Below are 21,916 nucleotides of genomic sequence, written 5' to 3' on the forward strand. Positions count from 1 at the left end.
CACCCATAGTATTAACCCCTTCCCTGCCAATGGCATTATTACAGTAACAGTGCATATTTTTAGCACTGATTACTGTAGTAATGTCACTGGTACCCCCCAAAAGTGTCAAAAAAGTCAGTTAGGGGTCCGATCTGTCCGCCGCAATGTCGCACTCCCGCAAAAAAATGCAGATCGCCGCCATTACTAGTAAAAAAAAAAAAAAAAAAACAATAAAGAAATTTCCTGTAGTTAGTAAAACGCAATAACTTTTGCGCAAACCAATCAAAATACGCTTATTGCTATTTTTTTTACCAAAAATATGTAGCCGAAAACAAATTGGCCTAAAATGTTAAAAAATTTAGATTCTTACATTTTTTGGGGAATGTTATATAGCAGATTGTGAAAAATATTGTGTTTTTTTTTCAAAATTGTGGCTTTTTTTTGTTTATAGCGCAAAAAATAAAAAAATCGCACAGGTGATCAAATATATAGGTATAATATAGGTACTAACATTATAGGGTATAGTTTACAACCACTTTAAAAATGTTCCCTCCCCCACTTCTAAAACCTTTGCTGACTAAGGCTCCTTTCACACGGCCGCTTCGTGTGAAAGGTCCGCTGCGGGACTTTTTTTTTTTTTTTTTTTCCACGGAGCGGATGACATTTCTGTCATCCGCTCCGTGTGCCCGCATATCATCCCATCCGTTTGCGGATGATATGTGGACATAATGTAAGTATATGGCACTGTGGATGTCAGCGGATGACACCGCTGACATCCGATTTTCCTTCCTTTCCGTTTTTTACACGGAAGGAAAAATAGGGTTCTGTTCCATTCGTAAAAACGGAACAGAACTGAAAGGAGGAAAATTGGATGTCAGCGGATGGTATTCCGCTGACACCCGCAGTGCCATTCACTTACATTATGTCCGCAAATCATCCGCAAACGGATTGGATGATTTGCGGACACACGGAGCGGCCGTGTGAAAGGACCCTAACGGTGTAAAAAAGATGTCTATTTACCTATTTTCAGCCTGGTCATGAGATCGGGCTCCCCTGTGTCGGCCAGCGGTGGCTGCAGGGGAAAGGAGAAGGAAGCATGTGAAGCACTCTCCCCTGCAGCCATCACTGGCTGACACTAAAGATCACAGGCTGAAAATAAGTACATACTACTTTGAACGTGCAATTTGAACAGAAATATTCCTAAATAGCCACAACATTATTCTTATATTGCAGACCCCATAATTGTGTGCAAAGTACAGATGTCGGTAGCAGAGGTGGACAGTATATCTGCAGTAAAGGTCCTGTGTGGATGAATGATTGCATTTTATATCAGCTTGAGGCACTTCGTAGATTCTTCTGAATTCTTTGACATATGCCTTTGAGAGCAAACATGCTTCAAATAGATCAAAGTACATTTATTCATTATTTAAAAAGAAATTCATGGTCTGTATGTCCATGTAACTTTTTATATGCTAAAAGATCTCTGGCATTCAAAGATGGTGGTACGGATGCTAGAGCCCTTTGGAAATGCTCTTGTTTCACATGGGTAGCCTGTAGTTCAGTTTCCTGTAACGCAACCAGGGCAGCCTGCAGGAAAAGATAACACACACACGTATCAGAATAACACACACATATCTTTACACTTATATGCTTTCCTTTGCCCATCTTGTACAACCAAATCTTACTAAAGCAGCAATGGGCTAGGCACAAAAATCAAGGGGGAATAAATTAGATTTTATTGTAAGGTAATCTTCAGTTAAATGTTTTGGATGGACTGGTAAGAGCCAAACTCTGGGGACAGAGATATCCTTTCACTTTCTGTCCTTGTTACACATAGTCTTCAGGACAGAAAGTGAGTAAAGGCGGCCATAGATGGATCGAAATGTGGCTCATTAAGCAGGAACGGTCCAAATTTCAATCCATATATAGGCAGGCTGGTTGTACTGAAGACGATAGATCGACTTCTGTACAATCAGCTTGTCTTTTTGTTTTCCTTTCAATCACTGCCTGTCAGACAATACAATAGCTGCACAGGAGGGATTCCCCCATCAACACTGAATGTGTTGATGGGGGAATCAACCAATTGTTTTCCCTTCAACCCGTGGTTGAATTAAAAAAAAATTGGTCAATGTATGGCCTGTAAATCTCCCCAACTGGGATACATTCAGCAATAAAAACCTGAGAGTTTGACCCTTCCAGTTAGGTTTTTTTTTTTTATTCAGTTAAGCAGGGAAACTTTCACTGGATTAAACACGCTAAATAGAATTTAAAGAGGAAGTAAACCCTCCTCTGACAATTTTACCTATAAGTAAGCCTATGATGAGGCTTCCCTATAGGTACTGTAAATATCTCCTAAACATGTACGGTTTAGGAGATATTTACCTTACATGCAGCCAGTGACGTCACTGGCGCATGCGCTCTGAAGGAACAGCCGCTGGAGCCGTTCCTTCAAAGTCCCGTGCCGTGACCGTCGGCTCCAGCGCGCGTGCGCAGGAGTGACATCACTGCGGCTCCGGCCAATCAGATGGCCGGATGCCGTGATCCCGGAAGACCGGCGACTGGACATGTCGCCCGTCATACAGGTAAGCGGACGGTACGGCGGGGGCTCGTTCTAAGGTAAGTATTTCATAATGAGCTAGTATGCGATGCATACTAGCTCATTATGTCTTTCTCTTTCAGGTTGCGGAAAAAAAAAATCTATGGGTTTACAAACTCTTTAAGACATCTTTTAAAAAAAAAAGATGAATTCCATGCATGGTAAATTTTTACTTCATTACATTGGTCCAGTTTGAGCCACTGGAAATCACCAAAGTAGACACAGCTACTCAAGTATTCTCCACTTGTTTCCTCTACTGGAAAAGGTGGAGAGCATGATGTCATCACCGCCCCGCCTCTCCAACGAGAACACCTTGCGATCATTCAGAAAATGTGAAGTATTGTGTTCTCAATGCATCAGGCTGTCCACTCATCACTGAACCTGAAAGCAAGTGGAGATGACTGAAGTAGCGGCGTCTACTGCAGTGATTTCCAGGGGCATCAGCCAGGTACAGTACTATGTAAAAATACACCAATTCTGGAACTCTTCTTTAACCGCTTGCCGACCGCCCACGGTAATATTACTGCGGCAGTGCGGCTCCCCTGGGTCCAGTCACGTAGTACTAAGTGAGTGGAGGGGAAGCAGTTTTCGTGGCGCATGCGTGCCACCAGAGGCACGCTCCCGCTGTATTTAGACATAGCGGGAGTCGGGCCGGGGGAGGAGAGGCAGCGATTGCCACCTTCCTCCCCGATCGTCTGGGAAAGAGAGAGAAGACCCACCTGCTTATGTAAACAAAGCAGACATATCTTCTCACTGACAGGCAGGGACAGATCAGAAGTTTCAGCTATGCTGAAACTGTGATCTCTGTCCCTGACACACACACACACACACACACACACACACACACACACACACACACACACACACACACACACACACACACACACACACACAACCCCTTGATCACCCTCAGTATTAGTGTGAGAAAACAAAGAGCCGCACTTCTGGTTGAAGATGTGAAGTATTAAAATCCAGATTTATTGATGTCCAAAGGATAAAAACATGCAAAACATGACCACAACAGTCAGAGACATGGGGAAAAATGCACAGCGGTCCGCGTAGTCGTAACCATGCACAAACATTACAAAACACTGCTTTAAATGGAGGTTTGTGGGGAAAAAAAGGACATAAATTTCGTTTAGGTACAGCGTCGCACGGCCGCGCAATTGTCCGTTAAAATAATGCAGTGCCGAATCGCAAAATAGGGCCTGGTCAGAAAGCGGGCAAATCCTTCCGGGGCTAAAGTGGTTAAAGGATAAGTTCACCTTTTGGAACATGTTACATGTTTCACCTGTATTTAGGGTAGAACATGTACCATGTTCCAGTAGCTGCAGCCTCACTCCCCCTCCCCAGTGACAGTGAGCAGGGAACTTCTCCTGGTGCCCGCTGTCACTATTTGAAAATAGCAAGGCCTGTACAGGGCTCTGCCCACACGGGCACATCACTCATTCACAGATCCTGTGAATGACTTGAACTACAAGTAACGCCATCCTTTGCTGCTGATGGCTTGTAGTTCCTAATGGACTGCAAGGTCGCTGATGAGCGGCCTCGTAGTTCATTTACCAGCCAGCCAGCCCGTATGCAGGTACAGGCTGAAAGCTGTCTGCCATTACATCCCTGATTCACTGATCATGGGTGCAATGCTTTCCAGGATCCTTTTGGGAAAAAAAAAATAATAAATGCATTTTTTTCCCTGCAACGATATGTGCATTCATTATTTTTCCCAAAATGTGAACTTACCCTTTAATCTCACAATCTACAGTGAGATTTGGAACTCATATAATAAGTTCCATCTTTACCAACCGAAGGTACCATTCCAATACTGAACTCATTCTCACCTCTTTGCAAAGATTATGGAGATCAGCGCCAGAGTAAAATGGAGTATCAGCTGCCATCCTTTCTAAGCACACGTCAGAATGTAATGGCACATTTTTAGTGCAGATTTTAAGGATACATAGCCGCGCCTGTCAGCATAGCAGAAAAAAAAAAACAGTGAACAAATCAGAACCCAAATAGCAGGTAAGACAAAAGCAGTATAATAAAAAGAACATAAGAGCCTTAAGTATCTTTTCACTGCCACCCTATTCACTACTTTTATAATTCAGTACCTGGCCTTCCCCAATACTGTTACAACCACTGACTAATGTCAGAGGCCATCTCCATGTTGTATCCCAATATCACCGACCTGAATACAGAACACTGAATGTCAGAATTACCATCAGGGTCTGACTCTCGTATTTGAATAGATCATAAATGTTCTGGTAAGCAGAGCTAGAATCACATGTTAAGTGCATGCATACTAGACCAGGTGTAACACTTCTAGGTATTTATTACTAATCCCCGGGACAATGCCCTTTTCTGCACGTTTCTCCAGAAGACCCAAACCAAATATGTTAAGGTATGATTCATGATCACCATCTGCTTCCTGGATCAAGATGCTGACCCACAAACATATACAATTTTGGTACCCGTGTAGTTTTGCCTAGTTCACCTATGTAACACAGATCAGTCACGGCTGCTGGCTCTCGCCTTATAACTTGCTACAAAAGGTACAAAATTGCCATCTAATCATTGGGAATAGGGTCCTGAAATGTCACTGCCACTGACCACCAATGCAGGGAGGTGGGGGTAAATGTCACTGCCAGTGTCAACCATGTGGGGAGTGTGTTATTAGTACGGACACCAGTGCTGGGAACTATTATTGCAACCACTGGCACCAATTTGGAGGGTTATTATTGTGTCCACTAACACCAATATTGGGGGCTATTATTGCCTCCACTCAAATCAATGTTGAGGATTTTTATTACGTCCACTGACCTCAATGTGGAGGATATTATTGCATCCTCCGATACCAATGTTAAGGGTTATTATTATGTCCACCAAAACCACTGTTGAAGGGTATTATTGCCTCCATGGACACCAGTGCTGAGGGTTAGTGGTGTCCACTGACACAATATTTAAGGGTTATTACTGCACTGACACCACTGATTGGGGGGGTTATTATTGCATCCACTGACGCCACTGTTGGGGGTTATTATTGGACCCACTGACACCAATGATGGGGGATATTCTCGTCACTGACCCCAATGCTGGGGTTATTAAACTCTTCAGTGTGCATTGTGATGCACTGCAAAAAATGTATAGGACCAAAACTGTCACAAAGCACTAAAATTGTTCTGCTATTGTGCGGCCCTCTGGAAGTGTCAGGGGCTGCACCTTGAGGCCATCAAAGTTGATCACCACTGGTCTATAACCATGTGTATTTCATGCCACCTACAGGAGAAAGGACACTAGGCAAAAATCAACAGGCCAGCCAAGATAGGATTTTTTATAGCCCCACCACTACCAATCGTGCTCAGTGTAGATTAGTATCCTAAGGAGTTTCAATGTCTCCCTCCAGACTCAACACTTCTTGTGTGGATTTGTCTGCAATCTGAGCTCTTTTCTTACTGCCAGGCAAAATGGAAGAGGATTTTGAAAAGTATCTATTTTTTCCCTAAGACAAAACACAGATGGAAATATGTGGCAGGTAGCAAAAAATGAATTCAATATCCAGTATATAGTCAATGTATATTGCACAGCTTAGTGATTTATGAAGCTATGTGCCAGGCCAGTGTTAGAAAAAAGTGCACTATTAATGAACCTTGAGGACCAGCGTTGAGCAATTTTGATTGTCAAATGAAGAAACCAACACTTACCTTTTCATCTGGTGGTGGAATATAAAGTAGTTTATCCAATCTGCCTGGTCGCAGCAAAGCGTCATCCAGAACATCAGGCCTGTTTGTAGCTGCCACAATCATTACCGATTTGTTAACCACTTCCTGAAACTTGTCCTGGGAGTAACACAAACAAATCATATTAAACACATATTAAAACAATTTAAGGATAATACTTTTTATTGCAATTAATTATTTATGGAATAATTAACCAGTTCGGCTCCAGAGCAATTTTTTTATTTATTTTTCGCATACATATAAAAATCCTAATTTTTGACAAAAAAATTACTTAAACCGAAAGAACATTATATATTTTCTAAAAGCAAAGGCCCTGTAGAATAAAAAGATGATAGTTGCAAATGTATGTCACATGATATTTGCCCAGCTGTGTATTAAAAGCAAATTTTCAGTAAAAAGTATAATAAAATGAATTTAAGTGCAGAAACACTCAATAGAATACCCATTTTTTTTTGGTTGAAATATAAAAAAAATCAGGTTGCATAGAGTAAATAGATACCAAACATCCCAAGTCTTAAAATTGTGTGCTCCCATTATATCCCAAAAAAAAACGACCAAAAGGTGATATTTTAACTACTTAAGGGCCGCCCCACATACATTTACTGCGGCAAGGCGGCCCTTAAGCACAAAATCAGGTACCTGTACGTAATTCTTTAGAAAGGTTCTAGGGCGCAACCGCCGCCTGAGCCGCGCTACCGCTGTGCTTGGACACAGCATGAGCCAATCAGAAGGTCCGGTGGCCACGATGACCACTGGCTACCCGTGATTGTTTAGGAGAATGACAGAAATGCAGTCTGCCTATATAAACAAGGCACACCGCCGTTCTGTCAGACAGGAAGAGAGAGATCTTGTGTTCCTACTAATCAGGAACAAAGCTCTCTCTCTTCCTGCAGTCAGTCCATCCCCCACACAGTTAGAAAGCACTCCCTAGGAGCACACTTAACCCTTTGATTGCCCCTGGTGTTAGCCCCTTCCCTGCCAGTGTCATTTATACAGTAACAGTGCATATTTTTAGCACTGATCACTATATTGGTGTCATTGGTCCCCAAAAAGTGTCATCCAGTGTCAGATTTGTCCGCCGCAATGTCGTAGTCCAGCTAAAAATCGCTGATCGCCGCCATTACTAATAAAAACAATTAAAAAAACAAAAAATTAATCTATCCCATAGTTTGTAGACGCTATAACTTTTGCGCAAACCAATCAACATACACTTTTTGGGATTTTTTTTTTACCAAAAGTATGTAGCAGAATACAAATTGGCCTAAACTGATAAAGAAATTTGATTTTTGAAATGTTTTTATTGGATGTGCTTTATTTTTTCAAAATTGTTGGTAATTTTTTGTTTATAGCCCACAAAAAAACAAAAACAGCAGAGGTAATCAAATACCACCGAAAGAAAGCTCTATTTGTGGGGAAAGAAATTGGACATCAATTTTATTTGGGTACAATGTCACGCACTTGTCAGTTAAAGCAACGCAGTGCCGGATCGCAAAAAAATGGCCTGGTCATTAAGGGGATAAAACCTTCCAGAGCTGAAGTGGTTAAAAGCATTTACAGGACATCAGTTAAGAGTGAACAAGGAGCTCTTGTGCTAGAATTATTGTTCCCACTCTGATGTTAGTGAGGATATGTCACACGTGTGGTGCGACCACAATTTACATACGTGTATGAACCCTGGGCTTGCATTTGTGCACGGGGCAACAGGGGTTAAGGGAAAAAAAAAAATATATATAAAAAATTTTAATACATTTTCTTACAATTTCAACTTTTGTTTTTTTACTTGATTGCTATCACAAGTGATTATCAAACCCCCATGTGATAGAATTGGACAGGTGACAGGTACTCTTCATGGAGACATTAGGGTTCCAATGGACCCAAATGTCTCCCCTGCCCTTCACAGCATCTTTCTTTATTTAAAACTTTATTTGATTTTCCATATATAAAACAATTTACATATCATTTACTAATACACATACATAAACATATTCCTTCATTCTTTCTATGTTTTCCCTCCCTACCCACCCCTCTACCCTAGGTGCGGCACTCCTCCTCCCCCTTCCCCTTCCCCCCACTCCTTCCTTCCTTCTTTTTCCTATTCTATCTTTATCTCTGCATATTTCTTAGTTTTCTTAAAATGTATCCATCTATCCCATGTGCTGGCGAATCTTTCTGCCTGGTCCTCTTCCCTGCTACTCCAATGCTTCATTTTATATATTTATATTCAATCCTCTTCAACCATTCTCTAATTGTGGGCTTTCCTGGGTCTTGCCATGTTTTTGGTATTACTCCCTTTGCTGCGTTTATTAGATGGTGCACTACTGTACTTTTGTATTGTTTCTTGGTAGTACTTATGTTATGGAATAGGCAGACCCATGGGTCATCAGGTATCTCCATTCCTGTATCTCCTGCCAATATTCCTGTATTTTTCTACAATCCCACCAAAGATGTGCCATGGTGCTTTTTTCGATTACATCTTCTCCAGCATAGGGAGGATTTTTCTGGCTTTTTGTGCCTTATCAGGTGTAATATACCATCTTACCAAACATTTGTAGTTCTTTTATATCCTATTTATATCCCCTGCCAGACCATGTACAGCCCTCAGTTCTTTGCTCACTTGTTGCTCTTGTATACAGGACCCTCTTTTTCCCATTTTTCGATGAATGGAGGTATTTTTGGTTCCTCTAACATCATGAGTATTTTGTAAATCAGCGATATACAGTGTTTTATTTTTAACTATAAATTACATAGTTCTATTGGATTTAACTTCTCCTCTGATCTAATTGGTTGCGTCAGTGTTGTCACAAAGTGTTTTAATTGCATATACCTCTATTGATCTAATATCATCAATTCTCTTTTGTTAATAAACCCCCATGTGATAGAATTGGGCAGGTGACAGGTACTCTTTATGGAGACATTAGGGGTCCAATAGACCCAAATGTCTACCCTGCCCTTCACAGCATCTAACCAAGCATAAATCCGCTTGGTTAGATGCTGTCCCCTGGCTGTACTGGCCAATAAATGGTGGATCTGAAACCAGAAGTTACAAAATCATAGTCGCATCCGGTTTTATGGTTTACATGTGAGTTTGAGACCCAGATATACCTATACATTGCTCTCCCTCTTCCCTAGCTGGCAGTTGTAATCCCAGGCTTCTGGTAAGAGTGGGAGAACCCGGGAACCATGAGGGAAGGGGCACCGTGCTGCCGGCTCTGTGAAAGTGATCAGCAACGAGGTGACTAAACAAAACCCCCTCAAGCTCATGACTTTAACTGCAACCATTAGCTTGTGATTAAAGGTTCACTCTTTGGACGCTGAACTTGTTAAAAGGATAATATATAAATAAAAAATAAATAAATAAATAAATAAATATATATATATATATATATATATATATATATATATATATATATATATATATATATATACACACACACACACACACACACACATATACATACACACACATACACACATATATACATACACACACACACAATAAAGTCATCACTCAAAACTCCTGTGAAATACAACTCATACAGAGCTGGCACAGAAGACAATAATTTAACGCATGACATATGTGTGCCCAGTCTTATTTTGAGTTTTGCATGGAGTAGGTATTTTAACACCCGTCAGGTTTTAAATGCTTTCTATGTCCCCGTTAGGGAAATTTACCCACCCTGTTTGTTCTATTTACCACCATCATCAGGAGTAAAAATGTGAAAATGAACAGAAGTAGAGGAGAAATCTTCCATTAGGGGCACTAGATCTGGTGGAAAACAAGGATTTCCTCACTTTGGACCGATTTCTCCCTTCCTGTTGTGGTTAAGGGACAGGAAGTGAAGAGAAATCTCCCCAATGTAACGCAGATGGCATAAAAAATAAAAATAGGGGTGTATAGCTAATGGGGTTATAACCCTCACTTATTCTACCCAAAATTAAAAAAAAAAAAAAACTTTTTAGTTCTACTTCAACTTTATCAGGTTCAAATGTTTACCCTAAAGGTTTTTAAAAGGTAAATTAAAGGTTTTTTTAAATAAATAAAATGATTCAGGTATATGTGGATTATAGATACATTACTGCATAATCCCCAATTATACTGTTACCATTTTGTTGTTGTTTATTAAGTTTAAAGTGGGGAGTAAATATCTGATCTATAATCTAATCTTTAACAAATATTACATAGTCTGGTTTAAAATAGACCATGCAGTTCAACCAGATGCAATTTTCAAAAAAAAAAAAATCAGGGCGACAGACTTCCCCAAAACAGCAGACTTCCCCAAAAAGTCACTAGTGTTACTTTGATTATTGCATTGCAGACGCGCTGCCCCAACCTTTAGGTCTATGGCTATTTTAAATCCTTATTGGAACACTAGTACATTTCAGTCCACAATTAGTGTATATGAATGTAATGTTCTCTTTTATTGATGTTCCAGTATGCCTTAGCAAATCTCTCTCTAACCACGAATGCAACAGTGGCATTAAAGATCCCTTTATGGCCTGTTGAAAAGCACTTCTACAGTTGTAATTGTAAAATGCTACTTCTGTTTTTATGATCACATATCTCCACTGCAAAAGAATTCCAAGTCCCTTGAAATAAAGAAAAATAATTTTGAATACAAAATTATCTTAATTTTTAATCGAAATTTAATTCTACCATGCATCTAGTGCAGTTGAATAGAAAAACTTACAGGTTCATCTTGGCGATAATCACAATTGCCTTCCAACAAATTCCGGCTCCCTCTGCGTTCTGTAATCTTCAGCCCAACTCCATCCAGTTCATTCAGGAGAACAGAAAGGATTCTCTCCTGTACACCAGAACCTGTCCTGGCCTCTGATCGACACCCTACTATAGCATCAATCTCATCGAGAAACACGATTGCTGGTGTGCTGGCTCTTGCCTGTCTGAAAAGCTGTAAAGGAAAAAAAACACAATTTATGAAATTTGTATCAAAGTAACTTAGTTCTTGGGGTACACCAATTAGATTTTGGATTTCCTTCATCGGGAAAAAGAAACATGAACTCCATTAATATTTACCTGTGCTAATGTCTTTTCCGAGTCACCCACATAGGGTGAGAAGAGATCAGCACCACTGACTGAGAAAAAACCAAAATGGCAGCTTGTCGCTAAAGCTTTTACCAGCGTGGTTTTAGCGCATCCTGGCGGCCCATAGAGCAGAACTCCTTTTGGTAGCGTCAGACCCATTCTCAGAAAAGCTTCAGGATACTTCATAGGCCACTCAATGCTCTAGACAAAGAAAAACAAAATGTATCCATAAAAGGAATTCTGCCATTCTCCAATTCCCATAAAGCAGAAAAAAGGACGGGGTCAAAGAGCATGGTTTATGTTTTTTATGTCCAACATTTCAACTTTGTGAGTAAATTGGAAAAGAGAAGTAAACATTAACTTTAGGGCTGAAACAACTAATCGATTAATCGACAACTAATCGATTATGAAAATAGTTGTCAACGATTAATTCTATAGATTTAAAAATGCTAAAAGTTTGGATTTTAAGCAATACCCTTTTTTATTGGCTGTTTTGAGTTAATAAAGATGGGTTGAAAAACAGTTTGCTCAAAAGATGTTCAACATTCAGCACCCTTTCAGGTATGTCAAATACCCTGACTCCGTTGTGTACTGTGGACCCTTCTACCAGCCCTTGAGTACTAGAATGACATTGGGGCAAAGTGGAGAAATCTACACAGCGCAGCAGGAGTGACCAGCATTTGACACACCCAGAAGTGCTAAATGCTGAAAAATGTTTTTTGTAGAAAACTTTACGCATCATGCACGTAACCACAGAAAGGCATATGACGTGCATGGAGCGTAAATAGTTGGTTTAATTGAGCCAGAGGTGCAGCATACAGCGTCCTATTGCAGTGAATGGCAATCCACTGCTAAAGGAGGGTTTACACCTAAAGTTGGTTTAGGTCACGCATGCGCAGCAATTCAGCAAACGACACAGAAACTTGCATCCAAGGTTGTATGCCTATGTGAAAGTTTACAAGTGACGGTGTACACCCTTGTATAGCAGTATACAGCCATTCATTGCAATGGGAGAGGCGGCATGCTGCACCTGCAGCTTGCTTACACAGTTTATTTATGCTCCATGTAGGCTGTATGCCCTCTTGTGGCTGTGTGCAGGAAGCCTTACAGTATTAGGTGTAGGGAAGTGGAACAGGAGTACCAACGGCATCCTTCGGAGAGAGGACTGCTTTTCAAGTTCTAAAACTGGTGACAAAGTCACTTTAGCACAACTAACGGCCTCCTTCTCTGGAATATGAAAATAGCATCTCCCCCTTCCCCTCCATGGTATACTGGCCACAGTCTGTTAAAATCTTGAATGAGTCCGTAGAGACACAAATAACTTCAGATATAGGTCTAAACAAAATGCAGAATTTCTAAAGGGTATAAAATTAGTGATCGACCGATATTTTTTTTTTAATGCCGATACTGACACCGATATTTTGGTCATTGGATATCGGTATCGGCCGATATTTTTGGACTCTAAAAATTTTTTTTTTTTTTTTTAATGTCTACAGGTACTGTGGTGGAGGGATCTGGGGGTCTAAAATACCCCAAACCCCTCCTCTGCACTTAAAAACATTCAAAACGCCAAGTTTGGCTGTTTTGAATGCTGTAAGTTATTTTAATTCGGCGCTGCCAGTACCTGGAAGTGATGTCATTGGTTGATTAGTTGATTGGGGGTGCAATGTCAGGCCCCTGCAGACAAGTCCTACAGCTTTCTGCGCATATGTCTGTACAGGCTGTTGGAAAGCTGCAGGAACTGTGAATGGACTATGAGCGCACTGTTTAGCACGCTCGCACTCCATTAAAACTTCAAGTCTGTGTCACGGTGGCAGACCTGACTTGTAGTAAATTCACAGATGGCTGTAAATGAATGACGTAAAGATGCACCGATTTTAAAATGCGACAGCAGCTGTGGGGAAGAGGAACCCCCGTCTGCTGTCACAGGAGAGGGGGTGAGGGAACATGTGCTGAAACAGGTTACACAACAAATACGGTGTAACATGTTCCAAAAGGTGAACATAGCTTTTAAAGGTGATTTACTTACCCAATCCTCCACACTATTAGACCAGTCCACACAGTGTCTCCTCCCCTATGCTCCAGTGGTCTGAAGTCCTGATGCCATCAAGGCGAATACAGAGGACACAGCCCTGCACTGGATGTGAGGACGCCAAGGGATGTCCGGCTGCCGAAGCATGGGAAAGCACCATCTGCTGGGGGAGTGAAGTATCGGGTATCAAGTGCTTCTCTCCCCTAGACTAGACAAGCAGTGAACTTTTTCTTGCAGGCACAGCCCCACTACAAGGGATAATTTTCATATTTCCCAGAGCTAGGCTTTAATGGGTTTTTTACCACAAATGTGTATTGGAATTTTTGTAATTGTCTTAAAGTGATTGTAAAGTCTATTTTTTTTCAATAAAAATAACAAAGAGAGCGGCCTGGATCCTCCTCTTCAGCTTTCTTAGCCCCTCCCTCCCTTTGAGTGCCCCCACAGCAAGAAGCTTGCTATGGGGTCACCGGAGCTGAGGCACAGCTCCGTGTATCTATTCAGACATGGAGCTGAGCTTTGGTCCCACCCCCTGTCTCTTCTCATTGGCTAACTGACTGACAGCAGCAGCAGCCAATGGTGCCGCCCTATTGTGTCTTAACCAATGAGGACGGTAGTCCCGAATGGCTGAGACAGTGGGGGCCATCGCTGGATCAAGAGGGGGCTCAGGTAATTAGGGGGGGCTGGGGGGAAGCTGCACACAGAAGGATTTTATCCAAATGTATAAAATGCAAAAATGCATTATGATAAAAAAACCTTCTGACTTACAACCACTTTAAGATGCAGAACATATGAAATTTCTGCAGACGTAAGGAATCCCAATAAGAACATCTCTGCACACTTAGAGATCAAGCGGTCTTTTACCTGTTTCAGTAAGAGTTTAACATTCTCCAGACCCCCTATTTTCTCCCAGTAGACTGGCTTAAACTCCACCTGTCCAATGGCACTACGAGCGGTAGAAGGACGGATCTTTTTAAAAGCTTCATAAAAATGTGCTCTAGTGACTTGACTCGTCTGACTGTCCTGAAAAAAAGAATATCATTTATATGGTTTATGTATAATTATCATTTATTAGTTCATGCATAGAGCAATCATCAATTAAGCACTATATAAAAAGACTGAAATCTCAGGTCCTAATATTTAACCACTTCTGGACCGGAAGGATTTTCTCCCTTAATGACCAGGCCATTTTTTGCAATTCGGAACTGCATTGCTTTAACGGACAACTGTGCGGTCGTGCGACGCTGTACCCAAATAAAATTGATGTCCTTTTTTTCCCCACAAATAGAGCTTTCTTTTGGTGGTATTTGATCACCTCTGCGACTTTTATTTTTTGCGCTATAAACAAAAAAAGAGCGACAATTCTGGAAAATAATAATTATTTTTACTTTCTGCTATATAACATTCCCCAAAAAAATTATAAAATTTTAAAAATCAAAATTTTTTGGCCAATTTGTTTTCTGCTACATATTTTTGGTAAAAGAAAAAAAAAGAAAAAAAATCGTAATTTGCGTATTTTGATTGGTTTGCTCAAAAGTTATCGCGTCTACTAAGATTTATGTAATTTTTATTGTTCGTTTTTTGTTTTTTACTACTAATGGCGGCGATTTGCAATTTTTTTTGGGGGACTGCGACATTGCGGCGGACAGATCGGACCCCTAACTGACATTTTTGACACTTTTGGGGGGACCAGTGACATTACTACAGTAATCAGTGCAAAACATATGCACTGTTACTGTAATAATGAGACTGGCAGGGAAGGGGTTAACACTGTGGGTGATCAAGGGGTTAAATGTGAGCCTAGAGGAGTGATTCTAGCTGTATGGGGGCGGGGCTTTTGAAATGATCAGAGAGACCTGTGATCCTATATAGATGGGTCACAGGCACTCTGATCATTCCAGAGAGAAGAACGGTCAGCTGTGTTTACAGCTGACCGTTCTTCTCTCTCAGCGGGGAACGATCGCGGGTGTCAGACAGCAATCGGAGACGCCTGCCCCGTGCATCGGGTTCCCACTGACGAGTGGGGGTGGGAGGGCACCACCTGCTTGCCCTCTAGCTGCAGGCGCGCTACCGACGTAGACCTACGTCAGTTCGCGCAGGAGGGGCTGCCTGCCGCAGTAAAACTGTGGCGGGCGGTCCGGAAGCAGTTAAAGTGGTTGTTAAGCCGCTGATAGTGACAGCTCCAGTGGGGGAGTGGGGTGGGGGGGCAAGTACTGCCACTGACATCAGCCAAGGAGGAGGGGAAAAGAGCTGAGCGGTCATGCGATCGCTGGGAGCCGCTCTGATATAGGTACAGATCGGCATTTTTTTTCTATAACACAGACACAGGGGCACTTATTTTTATATTACAGGGGGATGGGATAATTTTATATAAAAATATGAGAGCAGCGGGAGGGAAAGGGGCAGGCACTGACATGGGAAGACCGGCAGGGAGGGGGAGAGGATGACAGAGAGGACAGAGCAGGTCTGCGGCTGATGGAGGCGTGTACACTGACCACGGTATCAGGGCTCAGCAGCCATGATACACCATGGTCAGTTTACAGAGGGGAGGATAGAAACTGGCAGGATTAGCCAGGTTTCTTAGGTGATACAGAGGGTAAAATGACACATCACAAGCACTGTGCTGTATAACATGCTTTAAGGAAACAGGATCTATTTTTTTTTTTTAGGGTAACAACGCTTTAATGCAATGAACAAAACTCTTAATGCAAGGGGTTTATCATTTACAACTGTTGATGTGAAGTTGTGACTAAGTTATATATATTCAAGTATCATACCATTCTGAATAAGCAGTCAATGAGCTTCAAAATAAACATTTACTGGCCTCTGTAGCTGCTGACACTGTGGAGAAATGCATTCTCAGAGTTCACAGCAGAACACACACAAATCAGCTCCAGCCTGTTTCTTAGCTGCATTGAATTGGTTTTAAAGGCTGAAGTTTTTTTTTACCTTCATGCATTCTGCTCCACCCACAGCCCCCCCCCCCCCAATACTCACCTAAGCCCCCTCTCGATCCAGCGATGTGCAGGGGGAGCCTCGGCTGTCCCCGGTCTTTCTTTCCTCATTGGTTCAGACACAACAGTGGGGAGCTATTGGCTCCCACTGTTGTCAATCACAGCCAAGGAGCCAATGAGGAGAGAGTGGGGGACGGGGCCAAGCCACGGCTCTGTGTGTCTTATGCAATTATATATATATATATATATATAATTCCAGATTAATACATCGCTTGCCTCACCTCCTTTTGGTTCTGTATTACCATGTCTTTTAATCCAAAATTCTTTGTACTATAAATCTAATGCAAGCAGTAATGTACCTTATATGTATGTATACCATATGTTGGCCTAGCAAGTATTTTCAAACCACTTCCATAAACTTATGAAGAAAATAGAGAATGCAGTTTATGCACATATAGAATAAAACTTTATGATAAATGTGCCAAGTGCAATATTCTCATATAACCATTTCAACGCTGAGCTCTGTGTACTTTGTTCTTTGAACTACCTTCATATTGCCACAAGTCGCAGATCAAAAAAAAAAAAATCACATTTATCAGGTTAACCCTATTACCACTGAATTCATGATAGTTCATTTAATGATCAAAATAACGACATATGTATAAGGTCAGGGCCGTCTTTAATATGAATTGGACCCTGGGCAAACATTTTCTTGGGGCCCCCCCGCCCATGCAATTTAGCTCTCCACCCCAAAATCTCAAAAAACATACACACACATAGAATTATCAAAAAAAAAAAAAACTTTAATAATGTAAACATAAAGAACTAGTCCACAAGCAAGTCAAGTCCTTAGCTAGATCTGTATGTAACAGTACTCGCCAACTTTTAGTAAAACAGTGCAAATCAACATTATGTTTCGTGTGTAAAACAAATAGCTATGTTGCCTAGTAACACAAAAAGAAATATTAATAAATAAAATAACAATTAACAACAATACACAGCAATTAAATAAACCAATATCAAAACGTATAACCCGTAGAATCCAACATCAAACATTAAAGCGGAGTTCCACCCTGGATTTTTTTTTTTTTTTTTTAATACCCCCGGGACAGTCAGGGCTAGTGCATTCCACAATGGCTAGCCTCTGATCTGTCCCGGGTTGCACTTACCTGCAAGACGAAATACTTACCTTGCAAACGTCTTGTCCAGCGCTGCCATCTCAGATGTGGTCAGCTTGAAGCCAGCGCGTCCTCTTCGGCGTCTTCTTCCGCCTTCTGTGGTCCCACGATGCTCTGCGCTGGCCCCGACGTCACTTCCGGGTCGCGCGCGTCACCCCTCCACAGCTTCTGGGCATGCCCAGAAGCTGTTTAGAAGGGGATGACGCGCGCGACCCGGAACTGACGTCGGGGCCGGTGCAGGCGCAATGATTCCTGGGAGCTATGACGTCCAGCTCCCAGGAATCATTGCAGAGCCAGGAAGTGACGACGGGCCGCGGCCGAGGAAGGAGGAAGAAGGAAGTAAGGTAGGTATATTTTCTTCGCTACGAGGTAAGTAAAAAAAAATAAAAATATGCGATTATCCATTTCTTTTTCAGGTGACCCGGAGCGAGAAGATGGAGGTAAGTATAAAAATAGGGTGGAACTCCACTTTAAAGATAAAGTGCTTATGTTCCACTCCAATTTAGAGAAAAGGTAACCAGGTAGCAGAGTAACATCATCTACTACACTAAAGCTTGAAGCTATGTGCTTCTGCATTAAAAAGGGGGATAAAACCATCCTTTAAAAAAAAAAAAAAAACAGGATTTTCTGTATAGCAGTCTTGGGAATCTTTATGGAGAATCCTTGTATGTTAACATTCCTATTAGGCAACAGCTGCTATACTATGGTCAACCACTAATCTAAAAGTGCAGATAACTATACATAAAAAGTAAGAAATACTTATGCCCCGTACACACGTCTGCAGACTTACCAAAACCATATAATATGAGGTCAAACCTAAACATTTTCAATTTGTATGCAATCTGGCAGGCCCTTGCACTACATAGAAAAGGTAAATCTGAAGACAAAAGTCTTCAGATAATCTGCACGTGTGTACGGGGCATTTAATGCAATTTATACCACCATTCTACGTGCTTTTTTAGCAGCAAATGTCTTTGTAATGTCGGTGAAGTCAAGACTGCGAAGTATATCCGATTCAGCAGACATTAGACAGTTTTTTGATCCGTTTCATTTTTGAAAATGATCGTTCACATGAACAGTTAGTGATCATTAAAGTGAGATACATTTTTAAAGCAATTTCTCTGTTGGGAAAGGTATCCCTTACATCCTTGTCAAAAATTGTATTGTACATAAATTGCTCTATGCTGCAGTCATCTGGTTTTTTATCGAGAAACAAAGAAATGAATGACTGAAACTGAATTAGCTCGTCACCAAAGGTTGTGCCCAAATCATGCTTGTAGAAAGCAGACAACTTTTGAGCTGCAATTTTAATGGAATCAAAGTCCATCACTGGAAAATTTATAAAGAATCCAAATAAATCACACACTTCACTGTAAGCTCCTAGTCGATGCTCCAGACACACTAAAAGTTTGTCAACACATGGGAGAAAGGCCTTAAAGTGGAGTTCCACCCTAAAATGATACTTACCTCCATCTTCTCGCTCCGGGTCACCTGAAAAACAAATGGATAATCGCATTTTTTTTTTTTTTTTTTTTTTTTTACTTACCTCGTAGAGAAGAAAATATACTTACCTTACTTCCTTCTTCCTCCCCTCGGCGGCCACGGGCCGTCGTCACTTCCTGGCTTTGCAATGATTCCTGGGAGCTGAACGTCATCGCTCCCAGGAATCATTGCGCCTGCACCGGCCCCGACGTCAGTTCCAGGGCGCGCGCGTCATTCCCTTCTAAACAGCTTCTGGGCATGCCCAGAAGCTGTGGAGGGATGACGCGCGCGCACCGGAAGTGACGGCGGGGCCGGTGCAGTGCATCGTGGGACCGAAGAAGACGGAAGAGGACGCCGAAGAGGATCGCGCTGGCTTCAAGCTGCCCACACCTGAGATGGCAGCGCTGGACAATACTTTTTCAAGGTAAGTATTTGTCCTAAAAGGTAAGTGCAACATGGGACAGATCAGAGGCTAGCCATTGTGGAATATACTAGCCCTGACTGTCCCGGGGGTATTTTTATTAAAAAAAAAGTATTCCAGGGTGGAAATCCGCTTTCACATAAAAGGTCTCCTTGGGTGTTAAGTGTGCTTCTTCACTGTGTCCATAGTCAAGTGGCTGCTGACAGACATTCCGGCGTTGAAGACGACATGAGCCACAGTATACTCTTCAGTATCTGTGAGACACTTGCCAGCTTCTTCAAATGCATCAAATTTAGTACGTTGTTCATTAATAAAATCTTTTAAAGATTTCAAAACGCCAATTGCTGAATTTAGGTTGAGTTGAAAAGACTGCAAAGTTTTGCTGCTGCTGTTGAAGCGCTGTAAAACAGTGTTCCAGAATTCTGCAAAAATCCCAGTCTCAAGTTTGCTCATCTGATCAAACAGTCCTTTTGCCGTATAGCGACACTCTGATCTTTCTTCACAGTCAGCTGAAATTTCCAACAAAATGTTCATTATATTTTGATAGCCATGGACTAATGCCTGACAAGCATCAGCATGACATGACCAACGTGTGTCACTTAGCTTTTTTGGCATGGACACAGTGAGGTTTTTCTCATCAAGCTTGTCTTTAAGCTTCTTGTAGCGTCTGGTTGAGCCAGTAAAGAATGCATACAGAGCTTGTATGAAATCAAAAAACTTGACAGCTTCACTACAGGAATTTGCAGCATCCTTTCCAACAAGGTTTAGTGAGTGTCCAAAGCAAGGTATATACTTCGCATATTTATTCAGGTTAACAATTTTTGCTTGCATACCCTTGTAGTGACCAGACATGTTGCTTGCATTGTCGTAACTTTGTCCACGGCATTCTTGTATGGAAAGTCCAACATTATTAAGGAATTTTATGAGCGCATTTGCCATTTCTTCTACTTTATGCCCCGTTGAGGGTAAGAATGTTACAAAACGCTCCACAGGTTGTTTTCCTTCTAAGTATCGTAAAATCACTGTGAGCTGATCAGTATGGGAATAATCTTCAGATGAATCTACAGACACTGGATAGTACTTCACCATTTTAACCCGGTTGATGACAGGTTCTAAAATCTTTTCCCCTGTAATCTTTATAAGTTCTTCACAGACATTTGCTGATAGATAACTTGTACATCCTTTGCCCTTGTTTGGATGTGTTGTGCTAAGAAAGCATCCTATTCTGACAGTAATTCCAGAATTCCAAGATAGTTGACATTGTGTTTGGATCCAATAACTTGGGCATCTCCTCTAAAAGCAAATCCTCTTTCGGCAAGAAAAATGATGACGCTAAGCAAACGTTTAACTAAGTTTTGACCATAGCTTGTCAGCTCTTCAATTTGTTGTTGCATTTTGTGGTCAATCCAACCCTCCAGTTTAGAATATTTGGCTGTATCAATCACAGCATGAATATGGTTTTGAGACTGCTCATGGGATGAAATTTGTTCACTGGCATGTTTCCAGTCACTGAAGCCATCACTGGAAAATGCATTTCGTGATGAACTAAACAATTTACAGTCAAAACATTAGATTCTGCCAGGGTGTTTTTTGAGTAGCAAAGCCACTTGTGTTCAACCTTGTCTCCATTGGGACAGATACGCATAAACATGTCTACAGAGCAGCAACGCCCGTCTTTAAATGATGTAGCAAACCCTTCATTTCTTAGTTGTGCCAAAGGTTTTCTCACTAACAAATTCCCATTTTTGGACCAGTATTCCCGCATCTCAAGAGTAGATGGGTTGGGCCACAAACCAATGTCAGTCATGAAACCTGACTGTTCCACAGTTTCTGGCAGTATATCAAATGCTTCAGCAGTAGGCTCTTGCATTTCCACAGTATGGAGGCTAGGCAGCAAACAAATATTACTGAATAGGCCTTGCTTCTCCACTTCCATGGGCACAGGTGATATTTCTAGTTGCGTAAGTTTATCAGAAGACACCACTGCATCAGCTTCAGAGCCAAATTCAGATATACTCTGAGCAGGGATCACTTCCTGAGATGTACCAGCATGTTCTTCAGAAGATCCACTCTGAGCAGGGATCACTTCCTGAGATGTACTAGCATGTTCTTCAGAAGATCCACTCTTAGATACAAGAAAACCAGTTATTTTTGGAATTCTGCATAGTTTTTCCTCCAACTCCTGCTTCTTCTTTCGCTTCTGTGCACCACTGAGAGGTTTGGACATATTGAGGCCTCCTCACCAGCTCTTCAAAAAATAGATGTGACTGACACCTGTATTAAAAACACAAATTATGCTCTGTGCAGTCTCTTATTAGCTATTAATAAATGCTTCTATGGTGTGGCATTCAGAAGTAAAATGCCAAACTACATGCTGAGATCAGTGAGACCTCAGTATGAACAGCATCTTAATAGCATCTAGTAATGCACTTACAAGCCTGCCCCAATTTACGCACCTACTTTCAAAGATTAAAGAATAAATATTTTCAAGATTTGAAT

General features: G+C 41.4%; 1 protein-coding gene across 1 annotated transcript in view; it reads right to left on the reverse strand.

The window, feature by feature from the left end:
- Nucleotides 1-1,235: 1,235 nt before the first annotated feature.
- Nucleotides 1,236-21,916, reverse strand: part of AFG2B (AFG2 AAA ATPase homolog B) — a 36,621-nt gene continuing 15,940 nt past the window's right edge. The window contains exons 4-9 of the mRNA XM_082254033.1: nucleotides 14,247-14,405; nucleotides 11,345-11,554; nucleotides 10,998-11,219; nucleotides 6,274-6,408; nucleotides 4,414-4,539; nucleotides 1,236-1,566 (exon numbers count right to left, since the gene is read on the reverse strand). Of these exons, the coding sequence (XP_082110159.1) occupies nucleotides 1,402-1,566; nucleotides 4,414-4,539; nucleotides 6,274-6,408; nucleotides 10,998-11,219; nucleotides 11,345-11,554; nucleotides 14,247-14,405 (1,017 nt within the window). The 3' untranslated portion in view covers nucleotides 1,236-1,401. The remainder of the gene's footprint in view (nucleotides 1,567-4,413; nucleotides 4,540-6,273; nucleotides 6,409-10,997; nucleotides 11,220-11,344; nucleotides 11,555-14,246; nucleotides 14,406-21,916) is intronic.

The sequence above is a fragment of the Pelophylax lessonae genome (assembly GCF_965119305.1).
Source record: "Pelophylax lessonae genome assembly, chromosome: 4".
NCBI classification, from domain to species: Eukaryota; Metazoa; Chordata; class Amphibia; order Anura; family Ranidae; genus Pelophylax; species Pelophylax lessonae.